General features: G+C 38.8%; 1 protein-coding gene across 3 annotated transcripts in view; it reads left to right on the plus strand.

Moving 5' to 3' along the window:
- coro2ba (coronin, actin binding protein, 2Ba) overlaps positions 1 to 20,686 on the plus strand; it is a 78,632-nt gene that overhangs the window by 34,940 nt on the left and 23,006 nt on the right. The window contains exons 1-2 of one of the 3 annotated variants that reach the window (XM_051936733.1): positions 6,359 to 6,691; positions 14,913 to 15,113. In XM_051936733.1, coding sequence (XP_051792693.1) covers positions 6,521 to 6,691; positions 14,913 to 15,113 — 372 coding nt within the window. In that variant the 5' untranslated portion in view covers positions 6,359 to 6,520. Of the gene's footprint in view, positions 1 to 6,358; positions 6,692 to 14,912; positions 15,114 to 20,686 lie in introns of those variants that run through there. The other 2 variants (XM_051936738.1, XM_051936737.1) reach the window with 2 other exon arrangements.

Consider the following 20,686-nt stretch of genomic DNA (forward strand, 5'->3'; position numbering starts at 1 on the left):
ACTTGTCAAGGTCAATAAAATATCATTGAAAATCGTGCTTGAGGCCACTTTAATGTCTGGAGCAAATTTCACGGTTGATAGTTTGACTGTTAATCACGATCATCAAAGTCAACAGGATTCATGCAGACTGAGAGACTAACACACTGTAGGTCACACAGTAACAAGAATAATATACAGCAATGCAACAAATACGTCCCTCTATAAGGCACCCGTACCTGTCTGTATGTTATTATTTTACTGGTCCGGTCCACAGGAAATCAAATGGGCTGAATGTGGAACCTGAACTAAGATGAGTTTGACTCCTCTGGCTTTGGCCATCCAAGTTATCAAAAGTAAAGTCCATATATAGGGCTGGGCGATATGGCCAAAAAATAAAATCTCGATTTTTTTAGTCATCTTGGACGATTACGATTTCAATGGATTTTTGTTGTTTCTTGCGGTGTGTTTGCTATGGCTAGTGCTAGCCATGCTGCACTCCCGTAGCTGCAGCACTCTTCCCATTCTTTAGGATGCCTCTGCTGGAGGTGCTGAAAGAGGTTAGTTGTGCTGCTACTCTTCGTTTTCACAGTACTTTTGCAAACCTTGCACATGACTGCAGTTTGCTCTGTGTCAGTCTTGTCAAAGCCGAACCACTTCCATATAATCGATGTAACATGAGGCCCTTTTCTCGCGATCAACTCTTCGTCTGCTGTTCTGTCCGCCATGACGGGGGTGTGAGTGTTTTGGTGGAAGGAGATGAGAGGCGGAAGCAAACGCCAGTGCACAAGTCGTGAAAGGCAGAAGAAGAATCTGTATTGTTATATATTTAAGCTCGCCTCGATTTTACGATTTGGCAAATTTTCAAATCGTCAGGTTTTAACCCTTTGCACTTCAGTGCGCTTCAGTGTCCCGCTCACGGTACACTTTGAGATGCGCTAAAGTATTTCGCTTAATTGACCGACGCTGCAAACTCGATGATAGAAACATTATACATCGATGGTAAGCTTAGATTCTCATGAATCCGCCGGTATAAACCACTTTCAGATGTGATTACAACAGCGGGTGATATAAACACATTTGTCCGACAAACAACGAATATCCATCCATCCGTTCTCTATACACGGCTTCAACGTACACAGCGCAACTCACATTTCCGGGTTTATTATTACACACAGATGAAAATATTCCACAAAAAACGGCCATAATCCAACCTTGGACATCCAGACAAAACAAGCCAGTGAACTATTTTGTCCAAAACATGTCTTGAAGTCTGTATAAAATCCACGAATCGTTCGTTTTCAAGGAAATGCACCTCGCGATGCGCGTCCAATATTCCCTGTATTTCTCGTCATATTTTTATTTACAAATAGAATATTAGCGATTTTTTATACTGAAAATGGCTGGAATTGACTGCAGCTTAAAGAGTTAAAAACGCGAATTAATCGAATTAATTTGATTTATCGCTCAGCCCTATCCGTATGTAACCTCTGAAACTGCTCAGTAGTTGCACTGGAACCAGTAACGTGAGACTTAATTCACTGGCACAGCTCACAGTAAATCAGTGGCGCTTGCAGAGCTCTGCTGTGACTCTTTAATAGACGTTGTATGTGTGTATGTCCAGTTTATGGGCTTTAAGATTCAGGTTTTTGCTGTAGTTTTGCAGATGTGACATGTGGAGCTCACGTAGCATCACCTCCACCCACCACCACCTGCCAGCTGAACACATGAATGCTATCGGATGATCCACTGACAGGAACAGTTGACACATTTTACTCTCTGGCCCGACCTGGATGTCAGCTTCAGTCTGATGTGTAACAGCTGAGTCTGTCTGATGTCTTTGTGTGTCGTCCTAATTGTTTGATAAACTCTAGAAATAGCATTATAGACGGTAACAGGTCAGACTGAGCGAGTTCCAGCAGCTCCTGTGACTCGATTGAAATTAATGCAGACTCTAATAAAAGATTACCTTTCCAACATTCCTAAACTGGCCATCTGGAAAATCCAACAAAATGCCAGATGGACGGATCCACTTTGGGCTGCCGGAGCAGGTGTGTTAAATCTATTATGCTCCGTTTTGTTTTATTCAGTGTGGCACTCGCTCACAGCTGCTGTGCTTTCCTTTTGCTTCTGTGAGTGTGATGCTTTGAGCAGACATCGTATGGCTTTTATTTCACCGGTCCAAGTGTTAATGGAGCCTTTCCTGTCTGCATCAGGCGTTATTCTTCTTCTTTAGCTGAGCTCTACTTTGCAATGAACAACTACAGGGCAGTATGAACGGTCATTCTTTGGTGCAAATCCATTTTGTGGAGAGATTTCACTGGAAAGGTGTAAACTTTGACCTCCTGGTGTCCATAAGGTGGAAGTGTCAAACTCATCTTAGTCCAGGTTCCACATTCATCCTGATTTGATCTCCAGTGGCCTGGACCAGTAAAATCAGAGCATAATAACCTAGAAATAACCACAACTCCTAATTTCTCCCTTCGTTTTAGTGCAAAAAGTTCACATTTAAGAAATTATCTTTTTACAAAACATCATGAATAACCTGATATTTCTTAAGAATAATAAGTTCAGATTCATCAGCATTCAGCCTCAGTTTATCATTTCCACATTACAACTTCCAGATCACAGTGTCTACAAAGGAACACAACATTTAGTCACCTGGAACTGAACCACAGAGGATTTTATTTTATGATCAAATCGACAAAAACAAGACAAAATATTACAAAAAAGGGACACAAAACCACAAAACTGAGAAACAAAATGACAAAAAATGAGCAAACATGAAAGAAGACAAAAAAGAAACAAAAAAATCACACAAAAATGTTACAAAGCAACAAAAAAATGGACAAGTCACAAAAATGAGAAAAAAAATTATAAAAGTGAGACAAAAACTGTACACAAAACAACGAATACAGTAGAACACAAGATGGCAACAAAAGTAAGACAAAAACACAAGCAAGACAAAAAGGAGAAATAGATCAACAAAAATAAGAAACAAAACGACAAAAACATGAGACAAAGGACAAAAAAATGACAAAAACACCGCAAAATATTGCAAAAATGAGATACAAAAAAAACAATGAGCAATAAAGTATTTTACTTCACGACCAACACAGCTTGTCATGGTCTAGAAATGATTCTAAATTTATAGTTTTACTAATTTACAATCTGCAGTTAATGTCTTCTCTGTAATTTTTACACTTTGAGGGCCGGATTGGACCCTCTGGAGGACCGCTTTTGGCCCACGGGCCTCATGTTGGACACCCCTGCTATAGACCATGCATAGTCGTATTTAACATTACAATAAATGTCAGTAAACGTACCGGAGAACATGACTGATCTGTTGAGATAGAGTTGGAGTCAGTGCTGCTGCTCTTCAGAGGATTAACACCAACCAGTGATGCTGACTGTCAGCTGATCGCTCGTAAAATGCTCTAATAAGCTGCAGCTTCACGGCGCACAAAAGCCCTTTATAGACACAACTGTCCCATCAGGCATCGCCGTAGCAGTGCAGAAAATATTCCAGCGCTTTCAGCCAAGCTGTGATACTTCCTGTGTGAGTCAGAAATACAGAACCCACTTCACGCTGAGAGAAAATTTGGCCTCGGGAGCCAATGGGATATCTCTCTTTTTGTGAAATTTACTCCTCGCAGAGACGGGAAGTCATCATAAATGAGTGTACAGTGTCCCTGCCAAGGCAGAGGAAGAAAAGCTAGGACATGGCATGGTGGTTTGACAGGCCTTCACTGTGTCTGAGTGACAAGACATGCAGTCGCCCCGTGGATTTGCCTTTTGTGTGGATTCAATGCGAGCTCAGATGGTCCTACTTCCTTATTTGGCACCAACATAGAGAAAATCTAGATTGGAATAATTTAACCCATTCATTTGATTTGGTGTAATTTGAATGGCCTTTTAGGGTTCACGATGAGTGGGTCTGCTGCCGTTCACTGTGTCATGTTTGAAAAGAGAATCATAGAGAGAAGCAATGTTCTCATGAAAATCACTATTTAAAGGGTTTACTGTGGTTTGTAGCAGGTCGACTGGTGGTTTTATACGTCGCTGTGTGCTTTTAACAGAAAACAAAGATGTGGTGCTTTTTGGATGAAGGTTTGACGTCTCACAGAGAGGAGGAGGAGGAAACCGGTGCACAGAACAGCAGAGTGTCTGGAGGCAACACGTTAAAGAACACTCAATAAACACACACTGCTCTCTGGAGTGCTCTGCCTCACGGCCACGAGCTAGCGTGCACGTCCGCACGGTCAGACGTACAAACCAGCAGGTACGGAAACCAACACGCATGTAGCAACAAACACATTCACACCGAGTCAAGAGGTCGAGGCCGGCCTGCTTCACAGGGAACCTGCAGGGCCCCGTTTCAAAGAGCCAGACAATCATCTGGGGAGGCAATTTTCACCAGAACACCTGCCTCACCGTATCGACCTGATCAGGGGTCATTCCACAAGCTGTCTGTAGTGAAAGAGCACAGACTTTAGAGTGATTTACGCATTTATCTCTGGCTCCATTAGCTCTTTAGATATGCATTCAAACAGGATGAAAACAAATCTGTTAGACTGTGTGGGTTTAACCCTGTAAGACCCAAATACAGAAAAAAAAAATTTGCAAAAAAACAGAGAATATATATAAATAGTTTTTTTTTAATTTGCAAAAAAAATAAACATATAACCCAAATATAGAAAAAAATAGCAAAAAAACAGAACATAAATAAGTAGTTGTATATTTTTTTAATTAGCAAAAAAATAATAAACATACAACCCAAATATAGAAAAAAATTTAGCAAAAAAGAAAATATATATAAATAATTTTATATATTTTTAAATTTTCAAAAATAATAAGAAAAAAGATATAACCCAAATATAGAAAAAAATCGCAAAATAAAAGAGAATATATATAAATAGTTTTATATATTTGTTTTAAATTAGCAAAAAATTATAATAAAAAATATATAACCCAAATATAGAAAAAATAGCAAAAAGAGAATATATATAAATAGTTTTATATTTTTTTAAATTAGCAAAAAATAATAACTAAAGATAGATAACCCAAATATAGAAAAAATAGCAAAAAAGAGAATATATATATAAATAGTTTTTTTAAATTAGCAATATATATATATATATATATATATATATAACCCAAATATAGAAAAAAGCAACAAAAATTAGCAAAACATTTTTTTTCAGATTTGTTTGGGAATTTTTGCCTAGATTTAGGTTCATATATATATATATATATATATATATATATATATATATATATATATATATACACACATATATATACACATACATATAAATAATTTAAAAATAAAACTGGTGTATTTCTCTGACGGTTTTTTTACAGGGTTAATAATATTTTTTTTCTCAATTAAAATTCCTGGCAACGTGTTTATTTCAGAAACGTGTTTATTTTTGTTAGAGTCGTCCAGTTAAAGGGATTTTAAACACTTTTGCTCAGATCAGCTTTAGCTCTTTCAACTGTTACTTCTGCTTTATTCACTGACTTTAAACCACAGTAGCAAAGTGATTGTAAGATGTAGGTCAGAGATTTTAGACAGAAAAAATCTGGTTTAAGCTCTTATGTCGCATTAACTTAAACAATATAAGCTCATTCTGACACCATAGAGAATTGTGGCGATTTACAAAATAGAAATTTATTGGCATTGATCATAAGAAACCTGCTAAAATATATTAATTATGAAATAATAAATCTTATAACTATATCTTATATCTATAATTTCCTTTGGGACAATAAAGAGCTCTATCTATCTAACAGGATGTGAAATGTAGGACTCGTTTCAGTAAAAGATGTTATTCTTGTTTTTCACACTCAGAAAAATAGAAGAACTGTGTGAAGAAAATACAAAATTAGACAACCTCAGTTTGATAGTATAAATAAACATAACTGTTATGATGGTTTCAGTTTGTTAAACGCTTGATACGTACCATGAAATACTACAAATGTTCTCTGCAAACCTTTAACTCTTATTTTCATGCACATTAATATTGCTCAAAGGATGGGAGACTAATTTATGATTTAATTACATGATGTAATAAGTGGGCTCAAACGCAAGATAATTAATTTCTGAACTTAACGACGGTAGATAAGATGTATTGTACCGATAAAAACACAGATATAGAGTTTGTTTTTGGCTTTAAAACATCTGTGGATTGTGTACTTTACAGTGGAAGTGACTGAAAAGTGTAGAGATGAGACATTTAATGACAGAAAAGGATGCGAGGAGAGAAAAACTGCCGGTGGTTGGTGCTGGGAATCATCCAGAAGGGCCGTGCGATTCCAAACAAGCAGCGGGTGGGAGAGGAAATAAGATGAATGGCTGCTACTCTAAACGCTCTGCTGCAAGAGCTTCAACTGAAAGCGATGCAGAGGCCCGGCTGAGTGGCAGAACGGGAGGAAGGAGACGAGAGGAGGACGGGGGGAGCGCTAGCCCTGCAGCTATCAGTACGAGGAGGAGGCGAAGAGGGTGGGAAGAGCCGGTTTAAAGGGGAGGAGGGAGAAAAACATGAGAGAGAAAGAGGCAGAGCAGACACAGGCCGCCTGCTTCCATTCGAAAGGGAAGGAAGGAAGAGAGGAGGAGATCCTGGCGGCTCGTGTAGAAGGGAGGGTGGATGTTTGCAGTCTGAAGGCCGAGGCAGCGCTGCGACCGAAGTGTCACCGTGAGGACACCGGTAAGGTAAGGGGACAGTTTCAGGAGCGTGATTCACAGGATATGAGCTGCTGTGGAGGTCTGTGATGTTCAGTAGATAGAAAAAGAGGCTTACATGGATCCAAGTTGGCATCAAAAGCAAGTTAGGAAGGCTTCAGACTGAAAGGAAGTCACGCTCACAACCCACAAGTCTTGTGATATGATTAATATAGTCATTTCTTGTTTTTGTGTTTTTGCTCTGGAGAAAATGCAACTCTCAAATCAAGAAAAAAGAAGTTATTGTAAGGAACTTTTACCTTGGAAACAATGAACAAATCTGCAGATAGAACAAGTGAAAAATGGCTTGGTAAGATTTCATGAAAAAAGATGTTTAGAATATTGAGATCTTAAATTATCTGAGAACATTTATTTTAAGATATATTTTACCAGGATTGTCAAGCTTAGGTGTCTTAACCCGTTTTAAAGTTTGAAAATGTGTAAAAAAAATATATTTTCACAGCAAAACTTCTGATGTCACATTTTCAGCATTTTTGGGAAATTTTTGAAAATTTTTTGGTGGATAAAAAATTATGTTAAAAATGTTTTTCTTAAGAAAACATTCACATAAAAATCAACCAAAATCCAGCAAATTTCGCTGGATTTTGGTTGATTTTTATGTGAATGTTCTTAAGTTTTACTGATGTAATCACTGTAGATATTTTTAGGATTTTTTTGGGAAGATTTTTACCCATTTTTTTGAAAATATTTACCAGAATTTTCTTGCCACATTTGGGGGATTTTTTTTTTTTTTTTTAATAAATCCTTTAAGGGATTTTTTTAAGGAATTATTGGAATTTTCTTGCTAACGATTTTACTAATTTTCAGAAATTTGGGGAATTGTTTCTGCAGAATTTTTGGATTTTTTTCAGACAAGGGAACAATATTTTTGGTGCCCGTAAATGAGGACAACAGAAGGGTTAAAATAAGACAGACATGCTAAAAAAAAAATAGCAGTTTCTCACTTAAAAATAGATTGTTGCTTTCATGTAACCTCCTAATCTGAGATGTATTAAACTTTTGAGTTTTCTTGTAAAATACAACTCACAGCAATATATTTCATTATACATTTCAGGATTGTTTGATTTAACAAGATATTTAAGATGCCTTGTCTTAAAACAAGTCCCTCCATCTGCTGAAATGTCACTTGTTAAGAGAATTTATCTTAAATCAAGTGGGACATTTTGACTAAAAATAAGACAAACAGACTTGGTGAGATTTGGAGTTTTTGCAGTGTGTGTGTGTGTGTGTGTGTTTTCAAACCCTCGTGAGATAAGAAGAACCAAGCAGACAGACATCCTCTCTGTGCCGTACACCGGTCCCTGGCCAATGAATGAGCATCGTTGTGGAGGGAGCTCAGAGCAGACGAGTCTCCTCTGACTGTCCCTCAGGCCAATTTCTGCTGCTCTTCTGTTCTACATTAATTCTTTAACAAGCTGCCATTATGCTGCTCATACGGAAGGACATGACTTCAGAACGGTTCATCTGTGTTTAAATGGGATGTTCATATGCTACGTGTGTACCTCAGTATAAAAATATCCACATTAAAGACACCATCAAGTAAAGGTACACAAGTAAAGGTGCTATCCTGAGTGTTGACATGTGGGTCATTTCATATGAAAACACACAACTTCCAGAAAAGTGGTTGCTGCACCATTAACAATTTTCTCAGGGTTTTAAGTGCTGAAAGATAGTTACAATAGAACTTTCCATGCAAAATTATAGGTCTCTATCTCTACTAGTTCCAAAGTTATGACCTCTTCAAATTTCTGGAATTTGGACCTAAACCCACCCCCTAAATCCTCGCCTAGGATTTTGCACAATTTCACTGCTTATTTCTCAGCGCCTCGGCTTAATTGATGGCTGAAATTTGGCAGACAAGTTCACAGCAACCATCTGACTTCACATGTAGCCTCACAGCCTCCTAGCTACTCTCTACAGACCATAGGAGCCTTCTAAAAATGCCAAAAAATTAAGAAAAACACACTCGCGAGTAGGTTTTAGGGGTCTAAAATTACTAGAAATGTTATAAATGTTGACCCAAGGACCGCTCTGTCCTATTCTAAACAAAATTGTATGATAACTTACAAAGTTGGAGACTTCTGGGGGTATCATATAGAAAGATATGAGCTGCTAAAGTATGGACCAAATAAAAAGTGACCAATTTTGGTGAGGCCGTAAGGCGATGTGGCACAGGTGCTACAGATCTATAAATTTGTATAAAATATCTTCCATCATGGTACTACAAGCCTACAAAATTCCGGTTTGGCTTATTTCCTCCTTCATGGTCAACCATACACTTGAAGTGATGTGGTTAATGATACATTAGCATGGAAGAGGCATTTTAATGCTGGGTATTGTTGGAGGAATGTTGTAAAATGTTGGGACTTGATTCATTCAGGATGTTTTCTTTGATATAATACAGTTTTCTTTGACTAGTTCAGAGATGTCAAACTCATTCTAGTTCAGGTTTCACATTCAGCCCAATTCGATCCCAAGTGAGCCAGGCCTGTAAAATCACACCATAATACAACCTATAAATAACGACAACTCCGAATTTTCCAGTATACACAGGTATCTATGTAGTATTTTAGTTTATGATCATCAAACGAGAAAAGTCGGGCAAAAAAGAAAAAACAACAAAAATAAGACAAAATACTTATAAAAATGAGACGTAAAACGACAAAAGTGAGAAGCAAAATGATACAAAATGCAACCAACAAAACAAAACAGAAAAGAGAAAAAAAAGTGCAAAGCGACAGAAAATGGACAAACGACAAAAACGAGACACAAAAATGACACAAATGAGACAAAAAATGACAACAGCGAGAAACAAAATGACAAATAGGACAAAAAACTCAAGCGAGACAAAAAGGACACAAAAAACGACAAAAACAAAAATGACAAACATGAGACAAGCAACAAAAGTCAGAGACAAAAAAACAAGACAAAACATTACAGAAACGAAATGACAAAAGAACAAAGAACAATCTAGTATTTTACTTCATGATCCAAACAACTTGTCATGGTCTAGAAATGATTTTAAATTTATAGTTTTACTAATTTCGCCCGAGTCAGCTGGGATAGGCTCCAGCACCCCCCCGCGACCCTAATGAGGATAAAGCGGTGTATAGAGGATGGATGGATAGTTTTACTAATTTACAATCTGCAGTTAATGTCTTCTCTGGAACTTTTCCACTTTGAGGGCCGGATTGGACCCTCTGGAGGACCACTTTTGGACCACAGCCTTCACACCCCTGGGCTAGTTCTTTGTTTTCTAAGAATTTCAGGCAGGTGTCGAACCAGCGTATGCCGAGGAGACGAGTTTTTTCTTTGTTTGCTTTCTCATCCGCAGCATTAAAACACACAACTACTGATCATCTCTGTGACCCGGCGTTCATACTTTGACACAAACTGTCCACCTAAACACTGCTGCAGACTAAGAATCCCACCCCACCCCAAAAACAGCTCACGAATGACTCAAGAACCCTGAGAAAAGGCCAAGACGTCGACATGATCCTGATCATTTTTGAGATTTGCCAGAATCGGTCCCCACAGCCAACAAGACCAGTGGATCTCTAATCGAAGGAAACACCTCCAGATGTCCTACATCCGTGGATCAGAGCTGTTTTAGTGGCAAAAGAAAGACCTACAGGATGTTCAGCAGGTGGTTTTAATGTGTGTGGCTGACATGGTGGCGTTAAACCACAAGAAAAACACAAAAACATCTGTGTTACAAACGGACTACTCTGCATGTCAGTGCTGTGGTGCATCACTCGCCTTCTGATTTCAAGTTTGTTTGATTTGAATTATGGAAAAACAACTTCCACATGCAGTTAAATCCACTACAGATACGTTGTATTTTCTAAACTTGTCAGATATGACAAGAGTTGGCAGAGAAGCTCAATAATCTTATCCTAAAATTGTCAGTTATTTCTGTAATTAAGTAAATATTAGGGCTGGCCCGAATAGTGGTTTCTGGCCTCCGAATATTCAGTCCTATTAAAGACGAATATCCGAATATTCGTTACGCCCCGTAGCGTCAGACGGGGGGGGGGGGGGGGGCGGCGATGGCGGGGCTTGTGGCGGAGATGGCCCGAATATTCGGATGTGTTCGTCTGGTGTCCCGGGTCCAAATTTCGCCTTTGTTTTGTCTTCAGTTAAACTGAAGAATTCCCAAACAGCAGAGGTCTTCAGCATCTTTTCTTGTATTTATGCAACAAAGTGAAGCGTGACGTCAGAGTCTGCAGCAACCCGGCCATTCGGGTGGTGGAAACAAACAGGAATGGAGGAGCCGAGATGAGCCGAACACGGCGGGATGAGCCGAAGTGGGCCGAAGACGAAGGGAAGAGACGAGCTCCGAATATTTTCGTCTGGGGGGAGGAGGGGGTGATCACATCGACATATGTGTGTATGTTTATGTGATCACACGACGGGAAGAGCCGATATGAGCCGATGTGGACCGAAGGCGGAAGGCGGGCGATCATTCGGATACCAAAATTAATATCCGGATACCGCCGTAGCAAACGGATATTCGGGTCCAGCCGAGTAAATATATGCTGATATTTTCCAGTGTTTGAGATGCACTGTGCCTCAACAGATGACAGCATTCGAATAAGCAAGTCATGATTTCAGCGCTAAATGTAAAACAACAATACAAACACTGTGCTTAATGTACTGCAACAGCAAAGGGTCACGTTTTAGCGGCTGATTAGTGAGAGGAAAGTGATCGCCCACACTCATGTAGCCTGCTGGATGCCAGGCAGAGACAATGGCAGCAGGATGGCCTGGGGATGTTTCTGTTTGCGCCACTCCTCATCTGAAGAACAATGCTCAATAGAGGATTGCCTGATGTCATCCGCCATCGCTGCCACTGGTCTGACGAGAGTCGTATATCCTCCCCCCCGAGTTCCTGTCGCAAACTGATATAGCAGGGGTGTCCAACATGAGGCCCGTGGTCCAAAAGTGGTCCTCCAGAGGGTCCAATCCGGCCCTCAAAGTGGAAAAATTCCAGAGAAGACATTAACTGCAGATTGTAAATTAGTAAAACTATAAATTTACAATAATTTCTAGACCATGACAAGTTGTTTGGATCATAAAGTAAAATACTAGATTGTTATTTTGTTGTTTTGCATCTTATTTTTGTAACATTTTGTCTTGTTTATGTTGTTTTTTGTCTTTTTTTGGTCTGACTTTTGTCGTGTGTCTCATGTTTTCTTGTTTTGTTTCCTTTTTGCCTCGCTTGTGTTCTTCTTTTTTTACTGTCATTTTTTGTCTCTTTTTTGTTTTGTTTCCTGTCATTTGTCTCATTTTTCGTCATATTGTTTCTCGTTTTTGTCATTTTGAGTCTCATTTTTGTTGTTTTTTTGCCTTTTTTTGTCAGACTTTTGTCGTTTTGATCATAAAGTAAAATCCTCTGTGGTTCAGTTCCAGGTGACCAAATGTTGTGTTCCTTTGTCGACTCTCTGTGATCTGGAAGTTGTAATGTGGAAATGATAAACTGAGGATGAATGCTGATGAAACTGAACTTATTTTTCTTCAGAAATTTCAGGTTGTTCATGATGTTTTGTAAAAAGATGATTTCTTAAATGTGAACATTTTCAAAACGTACATTTTTGCACTAAAACAGGAGTTGTGGTTATTTATAGGTTTTCATGCTGTGGTTTTTCTGGTCCGGCTCCTTAACTAAAATGAGTTTGACACTCCTGTGATATGTTCTGCATCAATTGCGCCTCTGACAAAAACCTCAAAAACAGAAAATTTCTCAAAATGTGCCCTTATTCATTGGCGAGGAATCCCCTTGGTGCAAAAGGTCGTTTGATATCCACATCCTGTGAGTGAACTCATGCAGAGCCGCCTCATAGCAGCAATCAAGAGCTCCACCAGTACATTCTTGTGGTGAAGTGACAGACAAAAGAAGCATCTCGAGTCAAACGCAACCACTTCTCTTTTGTTGTGTGAAGCGGCTGCAAACAATGGCTGCTTTTACTGTTGCACAAGATCTCCGCGACCCAAAATAGAGCGACAAACAACAGGGCGATTTACTGTCTCTGTCAGAAATAAATCATCTAGCTCTGGATTAAGTTATTTGGAGGAAACGTCTTTACTGTTGCTTCTCCTTCTTGACACATCTGTCGCCGGCTCTAGTGCAACGTGAAATGGTGTCAAAGCAGTTTTCACCCTTCCAAAGCCGCACAGCCGTGACCAGATTGGACGATTTCCCACAACTGCATGTGTGACTGTTATCATGTCAGCACAGATGGGACCACCCACCCTGTGACTGGGGGTCTGGAACATGGAAATGTGATGTTAGTTTTCAGCGATTCTCCCTTTGCAATCGTAATTATGAGTGTCCAATTTCTAATAATGATGATATTTAGTGCAGGAGTGTCAAATTCATTTTAGTCCAGGGGTCACATTCAGCCCAATTTGATCTCAAGTGAACCGGACTAGTAAAATTCTCCAAAAAAAACTCCAAATTTTCCAAGATACACAGGTATCTATACAGTATTTTAATTTATGATCAGGTGACAAAAGTCAGACAAAAAAGACAAAACAACAAAAAAGAGAAAAATAATTTAAAAAATGAGAAACAAAATGACAAAAGCAAGACGCAAAATGACAAAACAACAAAAATAACACAAAAATAATTTTAAAAATGAGACGCAAAACGACAAAAACGAGAAGCAAAATGCAAAAAAATGTGACAAACGACACAAAACAAAACAGAAAAGAGAAGAAAAAGCTGCAAAGCGACAAAAAAATGGACAAAAACGAGGCAAAAAATTACGCAAATGACACAAACGAGACAAAAATGACAAAAGTGAGAAACAAAACGGCAAAAAAATAGAGTAACTGTACGAGCGAGACAAAAGAACACAAAATGACAAAAACAATACACAAAACAACGAATAGAGCAAAACTCAAAATGACAAATGTGAGACAAAATCACAAGCGAGACAAAAAGGAAACACAAAACGACAAAAATGAGAAACAATCTGACAAAAACATGAGACAAATGACAAAAGTCAGACAAAAAAACAACAAAAAACACCCAAAATATTAAAAAATGAGACACAAAATGACAGAAGAACAATGATCCAAACAACTTGTCATGATCTAGAAATTATTTTAAATTTATGGTTTTACTAATTTACAATCTGCAGTTAATGTCTTCTCTGTAATTACATGAAAAATAACAAAAGAAAAAAAAACAACAAAAATGGAAAACAAAACGACAAAAACATGAGACAAACGACAAAAGTCGGACAAAAAAACAACATAAACAAGACAAAATATTTGAAAAATGAGACACAAAATGACAAAAACAAGACACAAAACAACAAAAGTGAGAAATGAGATGACAAAAATGAGACAAATGGCACGAAACAAAACAAAAATACACAAAAATGTTACAAAACACCAAAAAAGGGCAAACAACAAAAATGAGACACAAAATGACAGTAAAAAAAGAACACAAGATGACACCAAAAAATAAGACAAAAACAAAAGTGAGGCAAAAAGGAAACAAAATGAGAAAAACATGAGACACACAACAAAAGTCAGACCAAAAAAAGCCAAAAAAAACAACATAAACAAGACAAAATGTTACAAAAATAAGATGCAGAAGAACAAAGAACAATCAAGTATTTTACTTTCTGATCCAAACAACTTGTCATGGTCTAGAAATTATTCTAAATTTATAGTTTTACTAATTTACAATCTGCAGTTAATGTCTTCTCTGTAATTTTTCCACTTTGAGGGCCGGATTGGACCCTCTGGAGGACCACTTTTGGACCACGGGCCTCATGTTGGACACCCCTGACTTAGAGAAAGAAGATATTTTTTTCCATGCAGAGTGATTTACATTTATCTAGCTCAGGTGTTTCACCATGCTTTTTTCTAACGTCTGCCTACACAATGATAAATTTGCTACTCTGTTTCCTTCTACACACTCACCAGATGGTACGAGGTTAAAAGCAGAGCTGTCATCTGAAGCATAGCTGCCGCTTAACCGCCATACATGGCGAGTTATAGCCGGAAATAACGGTTTTATCAAGAAAAAGTGCCAAATGTTCGCTGGTTCCTGCTTCTAAAATCTGAGGTTTTGCTTTTTACCTCCACTTTATATCAGTGGAAATCAAACTTATATTTATTTATGAGGCTGATCTAAACGTTTAACTTGAATTTGAACTTTTCTTTTCTCTCTCAGATGTCATGGCGTCCGACCTACCGAAGCTCCAAGTTTCGAAACGTCTACGGAAAAGTCGGCAACAGGGAGCACTGCTATGACGGCATCCCCATCACCAAGAACGTCCATGACAACCACTTCTGTGCCGTCAACTCCAAGTTCCTGGCAGTCGTCACGGAGAGCGCCGGCGGGGGCTCCTTCATCGTCATACCTGTATCCCAGGTAACTGACATGCCTCATTTGCTGTCTGTTGCCATGCCAACCAGGGTCGAGAGTGAATGGAGTAGAGTTATGTTCCGTTTTTAGGAGTTTTTCTGGGTAATATTCTTTAGACCTTACATTTTTTTCTTTTGCTGTATAAAATTGTTATTTTCAGCTGATTCCCAGCATCGTAAAATCCAAAACTGCAAACCACACAAATGAAGCACAGACTGTAACTGCTATTACAAAGCGTGCCAACCTTCCATCTCCAAGCCAGAATCTACAGCCAGCCTTGTAACGGGGCTGTTCTGCAAATAGGAGCACATGAAGGAATAGCGGTGATGCCCATAAATACGAAGAAGGGGCCCTGTTGTGCTGGAAAGTGTGAATTTCTTTTTCCTGTTGTAGGAAATGGGAATGTGTTTCTCTCATTAACGCTTCACATTTCTACTGCTTCACTTCTACTTCATTGATTGTACAAGACCATTACTGATGTTAATATGGGAATACACACACTTTGGACGTGTTACACAAACAGTATGATGCTGCCGTCTAGTTTGCATCTCAGTCAGATCCGTAGATGACGTCTGAGAAACCATGAAGTGTTTTGTCTCTTTATAATTCTTTTATTTTCATTCACTAACCTTTTTAAAGTGAAATAATCTAATTAAAGCAAGCAGCTCTATTATTATGTTGGTTCCAGGTTCCACTTTTTCATCTGCAGTTGCTAATAATTCTTAAACTTTGACTCCGCTGTGGTGCTTTCTCATTTTTTTTTTTTAAATTTTTGTCTGCATTTATTCTCATTGTTTAACTCCATGGAAGGGGTGTCAACACTTTATGAGATTAATGCATATTTTAGTCTTGCAGCCAAATATTTTATTATTTAGTGCATGCGTGTGACCATCACCAGCCCTCCCTGAAAGCTAAGCTGACACTTTTTATTACATTTCCCTGTTTAAGAGCCAGGGAGGGCAGTGCTACACCTCAGTGGTGATGTGAGGGGAAACAAAGGGGTGGATAGGACGAGAGGGGACGGACAGGGACAGGGACTAGCAAGCGGTGCTATTACAGCTGAAGAATATCAGGTGTTGTGTTATTCCCATCTAATAATTACCCATCAATAAGATAAACAAACAAACACATACACAAGAGAACAGAAAACCAAACAATAAATAAATAAATGAATAATTAGCCAGACAGTACTGAACACCATAGTTGTGGGTGTCATGTTATTATAGAGTGGAATAGGCCAGAAGATACTAGAGGAAGATACTAGAGAAAAGAGAGAGGGTTTAGTTTGAGATTAGACTCTGGAGAGAGTCTCAACACATTCCGGCGGGTCCCATCACTGCTCAACAGCGGAACTCGACAGGAGCTGGTGGGACCTGAGCAAACATGCACATGCAAGTGTGAAAGACCCCGAAGCCCAGAACAGCCATCACAGCAATGCAGTGCCAAGCCGACAGGGCACCCCCCCCCACAGGCCGAGGAGCCACGGGGCAGCGCCCCCAGAGAGCAACCGGGGCCACCGCGTACCACATGGACCCCGAAGACAAGAGGGAGCAGCTACCGACACCCCCAGCACGCCAGAACCGACCCAGGCAGCCCGGGGCAAGAGGACCCGCCCGCCCTAGCCCCACCAAACCCCCGGGTGGTGCTTTCTCATGCTGTGTAACGACTCAATCCACCACCCGTCTGAAGACCATTATGCGATTGATTTCCACCTCGTTTCCAAGCATTGCTCTCGGGCCTTTCCTCTGTCTTCTGCTGAGTTGTCGAGCTCAGAAATGGCGTTCATCATATTTCAGCGGCGGTGGTGGTAGGACGGCTGCTGTTTGATGCAGTATCATCTGATCTAAAGAACAAATCAGCAAACCTAAACGATCCTTTGTGTGAGAGAGTCAGCCCGAAGGTTAAACAACAAACGACTTATTTTATTATATTTCACTGAGGCGACCTGAAACATGTAGAGGAGGACTAAATGGATGAGATGCACAGATGATTATTTGGTTTTAACGGCTTCTTTATGAGGGGATTATTACACAGCTTCGAGGCAAGTGGTCAAGCCTTTATGATGCTAAAATATTTATGGTCACTTAGCTCCAAATACACCAAACCATTAGAGCTAAACTCTACTACATTAAACATGTTTGATGTTGAGGCTGCAGCTGTGGACTGAAAAGTAGTTTATCAATAAATGAATGAATAAATAGAGGTACAAGTTATGGTATTCAGATCACATGTATCACACATATCCACTACACAAAATGACCACAAAAGGCTCAAAAAGACACAAAATGACCACAGAAAAACACAAAATGACTCAGTGAGACACGTAACTGTCATATAAAGATACAAAATGACCACAAAAGGCTCAAAAACACACAAAATGACCACAAAAAAACACAAAATGACTCAGTGAGACACATAACTGTCATATAAAGATACAAAATTACGAGACACACAAAATAAATATGAAAAAATTGCAAAATGACCACAAAAAAAACCTTAAATGCCTACGAAACATTCTGAAAATGACCAAAAGAACAACAAAATGAGCACAAAGACACACAATACCACAAAAAGACACAAAATGACTCAGTGAGACAGACAATTATCATATAAAGACACAGAATGACCACAAAACACCTAAAATTACTACAAATAGGCTGAAAATAACCACAAAAATGCAGAAAAATAACTACACAAAGACCTAAAATCCCCACAAAACGGACTGAAAATCACCAGAAAAGAAACAAAATGACCACGTCATGTCATCTGGAATTAACACACTTCCTGGAGAGGAGTTTTTGGAATGGGAAACTTAGTGGAAAGACATTTAATTTGTTATTTCTATATAAAATTTGATACAGTGGCAAAAAAAGAAATATCTGTCATGATTATCTCAGCCTAATAAAAGAACACAATCCAAACTATTTCTTAATCAGCTCATTTTATTATTGTTTAGCTCATTAGAAGGTGGTTGGTGTTAAATTCAGACGGTTATTTAGTTGATATTTTAGTGATATCCAGTCATTTTTAATTAATAAGTGAGACATAAAATAGCGAAATCGAGACACGAAATTACAAAAAAGAGACAAAATGATAAAACCAAGACACAAAATAACAAAAACGAGGCACAAAATGACACAAACAAGACACAAAATGACAAAATCAAAACACAGAACGACAAAGTTGAGACACGGAGCGACAGAAACGAGGCACGGAATAACAAAAACGAGACGGAAAACGCCAAAACAGAGACACAAAGCGACAGAAAAGAGACGCGAAATGACAAAATTGAGACAGAAAACGACAAAACCGAGAGACAAAACGACAAAAACGAGGCACAAATTGTCAAAGCTATTTCTGAATCAGCTCATTTTATTATTGTTTAGCTCATTAGAATGTGGTTGGTATTAAATGTGGACGGTTATTTAGTTGATATTTTAGTGATATCCAGTCATTTTAAATTAATAAGTGAGACATAAAATAGCAAAATCGAGACACAAAATTACTAAAAAGAGACAAAATGATAAAACCAAGACACAAAATAACAAAAATGAGGCACAAAATGACACAAACAAGACACAAAATGACAAAATCAAAACACAAAACGACAAAGTTGAGACACGGAACGACAGAAACGAGGCACGGAATAACAAAAACGAGACGGAAAACGCCAAAACTGAGACACAAAGTGACAGAAAAGAGACACGAAATGACAAAATTGAGACAGAAAACGACAAAAACGAGATACAAATTGTCACTCAAATAGAAAAATGACATAAAAAAAGCAGACTTTGAGCTTTAGATGTGAATATTTAGACCGTTTGAAAAGACAAGCGCGAAAGGGAATCTGGATTCACATTTTCTGTTTCAAAACTGGCTCCGTTAGAACTCAGGCTTGTCTGTGACGGGTTTTCTGACGGTGAGCTATGAGCAGATGACGATGACAGCCGGCGAGACGGCCATATGGTCGCCTGCAGACAGAAGCAGGAGCGAGTGGACGGCCTGCCGCTGGCACCACCTGGTACCCAGAGGATGACAGAAGGTCACAGACACCTTCTCATCACACAAAGAAGGAGAGTGCAGTGGGTGTGGTGCTTTGTGTATCGCTGCTCCTATCTGCCACCATGCATGATGCTGCTCTGGGATTCAGTCGTTTTTCCTGCCAAGATGCAAATGAAGTATTGGTTCCAGCTCCTAAATTGTGAGAATATCTTTTTCTGTTTTTGTTTTAGTGTGACTGTGACTTGTGTTCGACTGGTGGTTAAACAAGCTAGTTATTTTCAGACATCAGTTTCTGCTTTGCGATATTTTAATCGGCATTTTTTTGGTGCTATTTTCTGACATTTTATACTCTAAACCAAGGGTGTCCAACATGAGGCCCGTGGTCCAAAAGTGGTCCTCCAGAGGGTCCAATCCGGCCCTCAAAGTGGAAAAATTCCAGAGAAGACATTAACTGCAGATTGTAAATTAGTAAAACTATAAATTTAAAATCCTTTCTAGACCATGACAAGTTGTTTGGATCAGAAAGTAAAACACTGGATTGTTCTTTTGTTGTTTTGTGTCTCATTTCTGTAACATTTTGTCTTGTTTTTGTTGTTTTTTTTTGTCTGATTTTTGTCGTTTGTGTTATGTTTTTGTCATTTTGTTTCTCCTTTTTTTTGTTTTGTTTCCTTTTTGTCTCACTTGGGGGGTTTTTTTTCTTGTTTTTGTCATTTTGTGTTTTGCTTTATTCATTTTTTTGTGCATCGTTTTGGTCGTTTTGTGTTTTTTTTTGTCTCGCTTGTGTTGTTAGTATATTTTTTGTCATTTTGTATCTTGCTTTTGTCATTTTGTGCCTCATTTTTGTAATTATTTTGGTCTGATTTTTGTTGTTTCGTCTGTTTTGCCTGAATTTTGTCATTTGATCATAAAGTAAAATTCTACATAGATACCTGTGTTTCTTGGAAAATTAGGAGTTGTGGTAATTTATAGGTTAGTATGTTTTCAAACTGGGCTGAATGTGCCCCCTGGAAACTCTGCGTTTTCTTTCCTAAATTGCTGGACTGCATGCAGATCTTTAGACCATCAACAGGAGATAAAACACAGCAGCAGAATATTCACTCGGTTCACTTTCATAAGCATGACTCAGCACGTTCATCTCGGTTCACTGAGGTGTGGCACGCCATATGGGAGGATATACCACAGAATATTTATAAGCGCAAAGATTCATGGTCTGTAATCAGCGTGCAGAAACACTGATGTGTAGCTGCAGCATCAGTGAGGTTTCCAGAGAACAAACGGCTGCAGAATAGACTCCTGCAGACTCATATGGTGAAGATAAGATTAGCTGTTGAGTTCCTGCTGCTTTGTAATTCACGCGTTGTTCCACGGCCAGAGGAGCCATGTTCTGTTTTGCTGTGTTGTCTGCTATTGAAACGAGCTCTTGTAATGCTGTAATCACAGAGCAGCAGCGGTAAACTGCATTAGTAATGATTCATTGGGAATTATGGATCGATAAACGCTGGGAGTCTCTGACGTTTTGCAGACGTTGGTCCCTGACCCACACATCTGTGCGTCACCAGAAGCTCATCTGTGCCACA

The sequence above is a fragment of the Acanthochromis polyacanthus genome, chromosome 2 (genome assembly GCF_021347895.1).
Source record: "Acanthochromis polyacanthus isolate Apoly-LR-REF ecotype Palm Island chromosome 2, KAUST_Apoly_ChrSc, whole genome shotgun sequence".
Lineage (NCBI taxonomy): Eukaryota > Metazoa > Chordata > Actinopteri > Pomacentridae > Acanthochromis > Acanthochromis polyacanthus.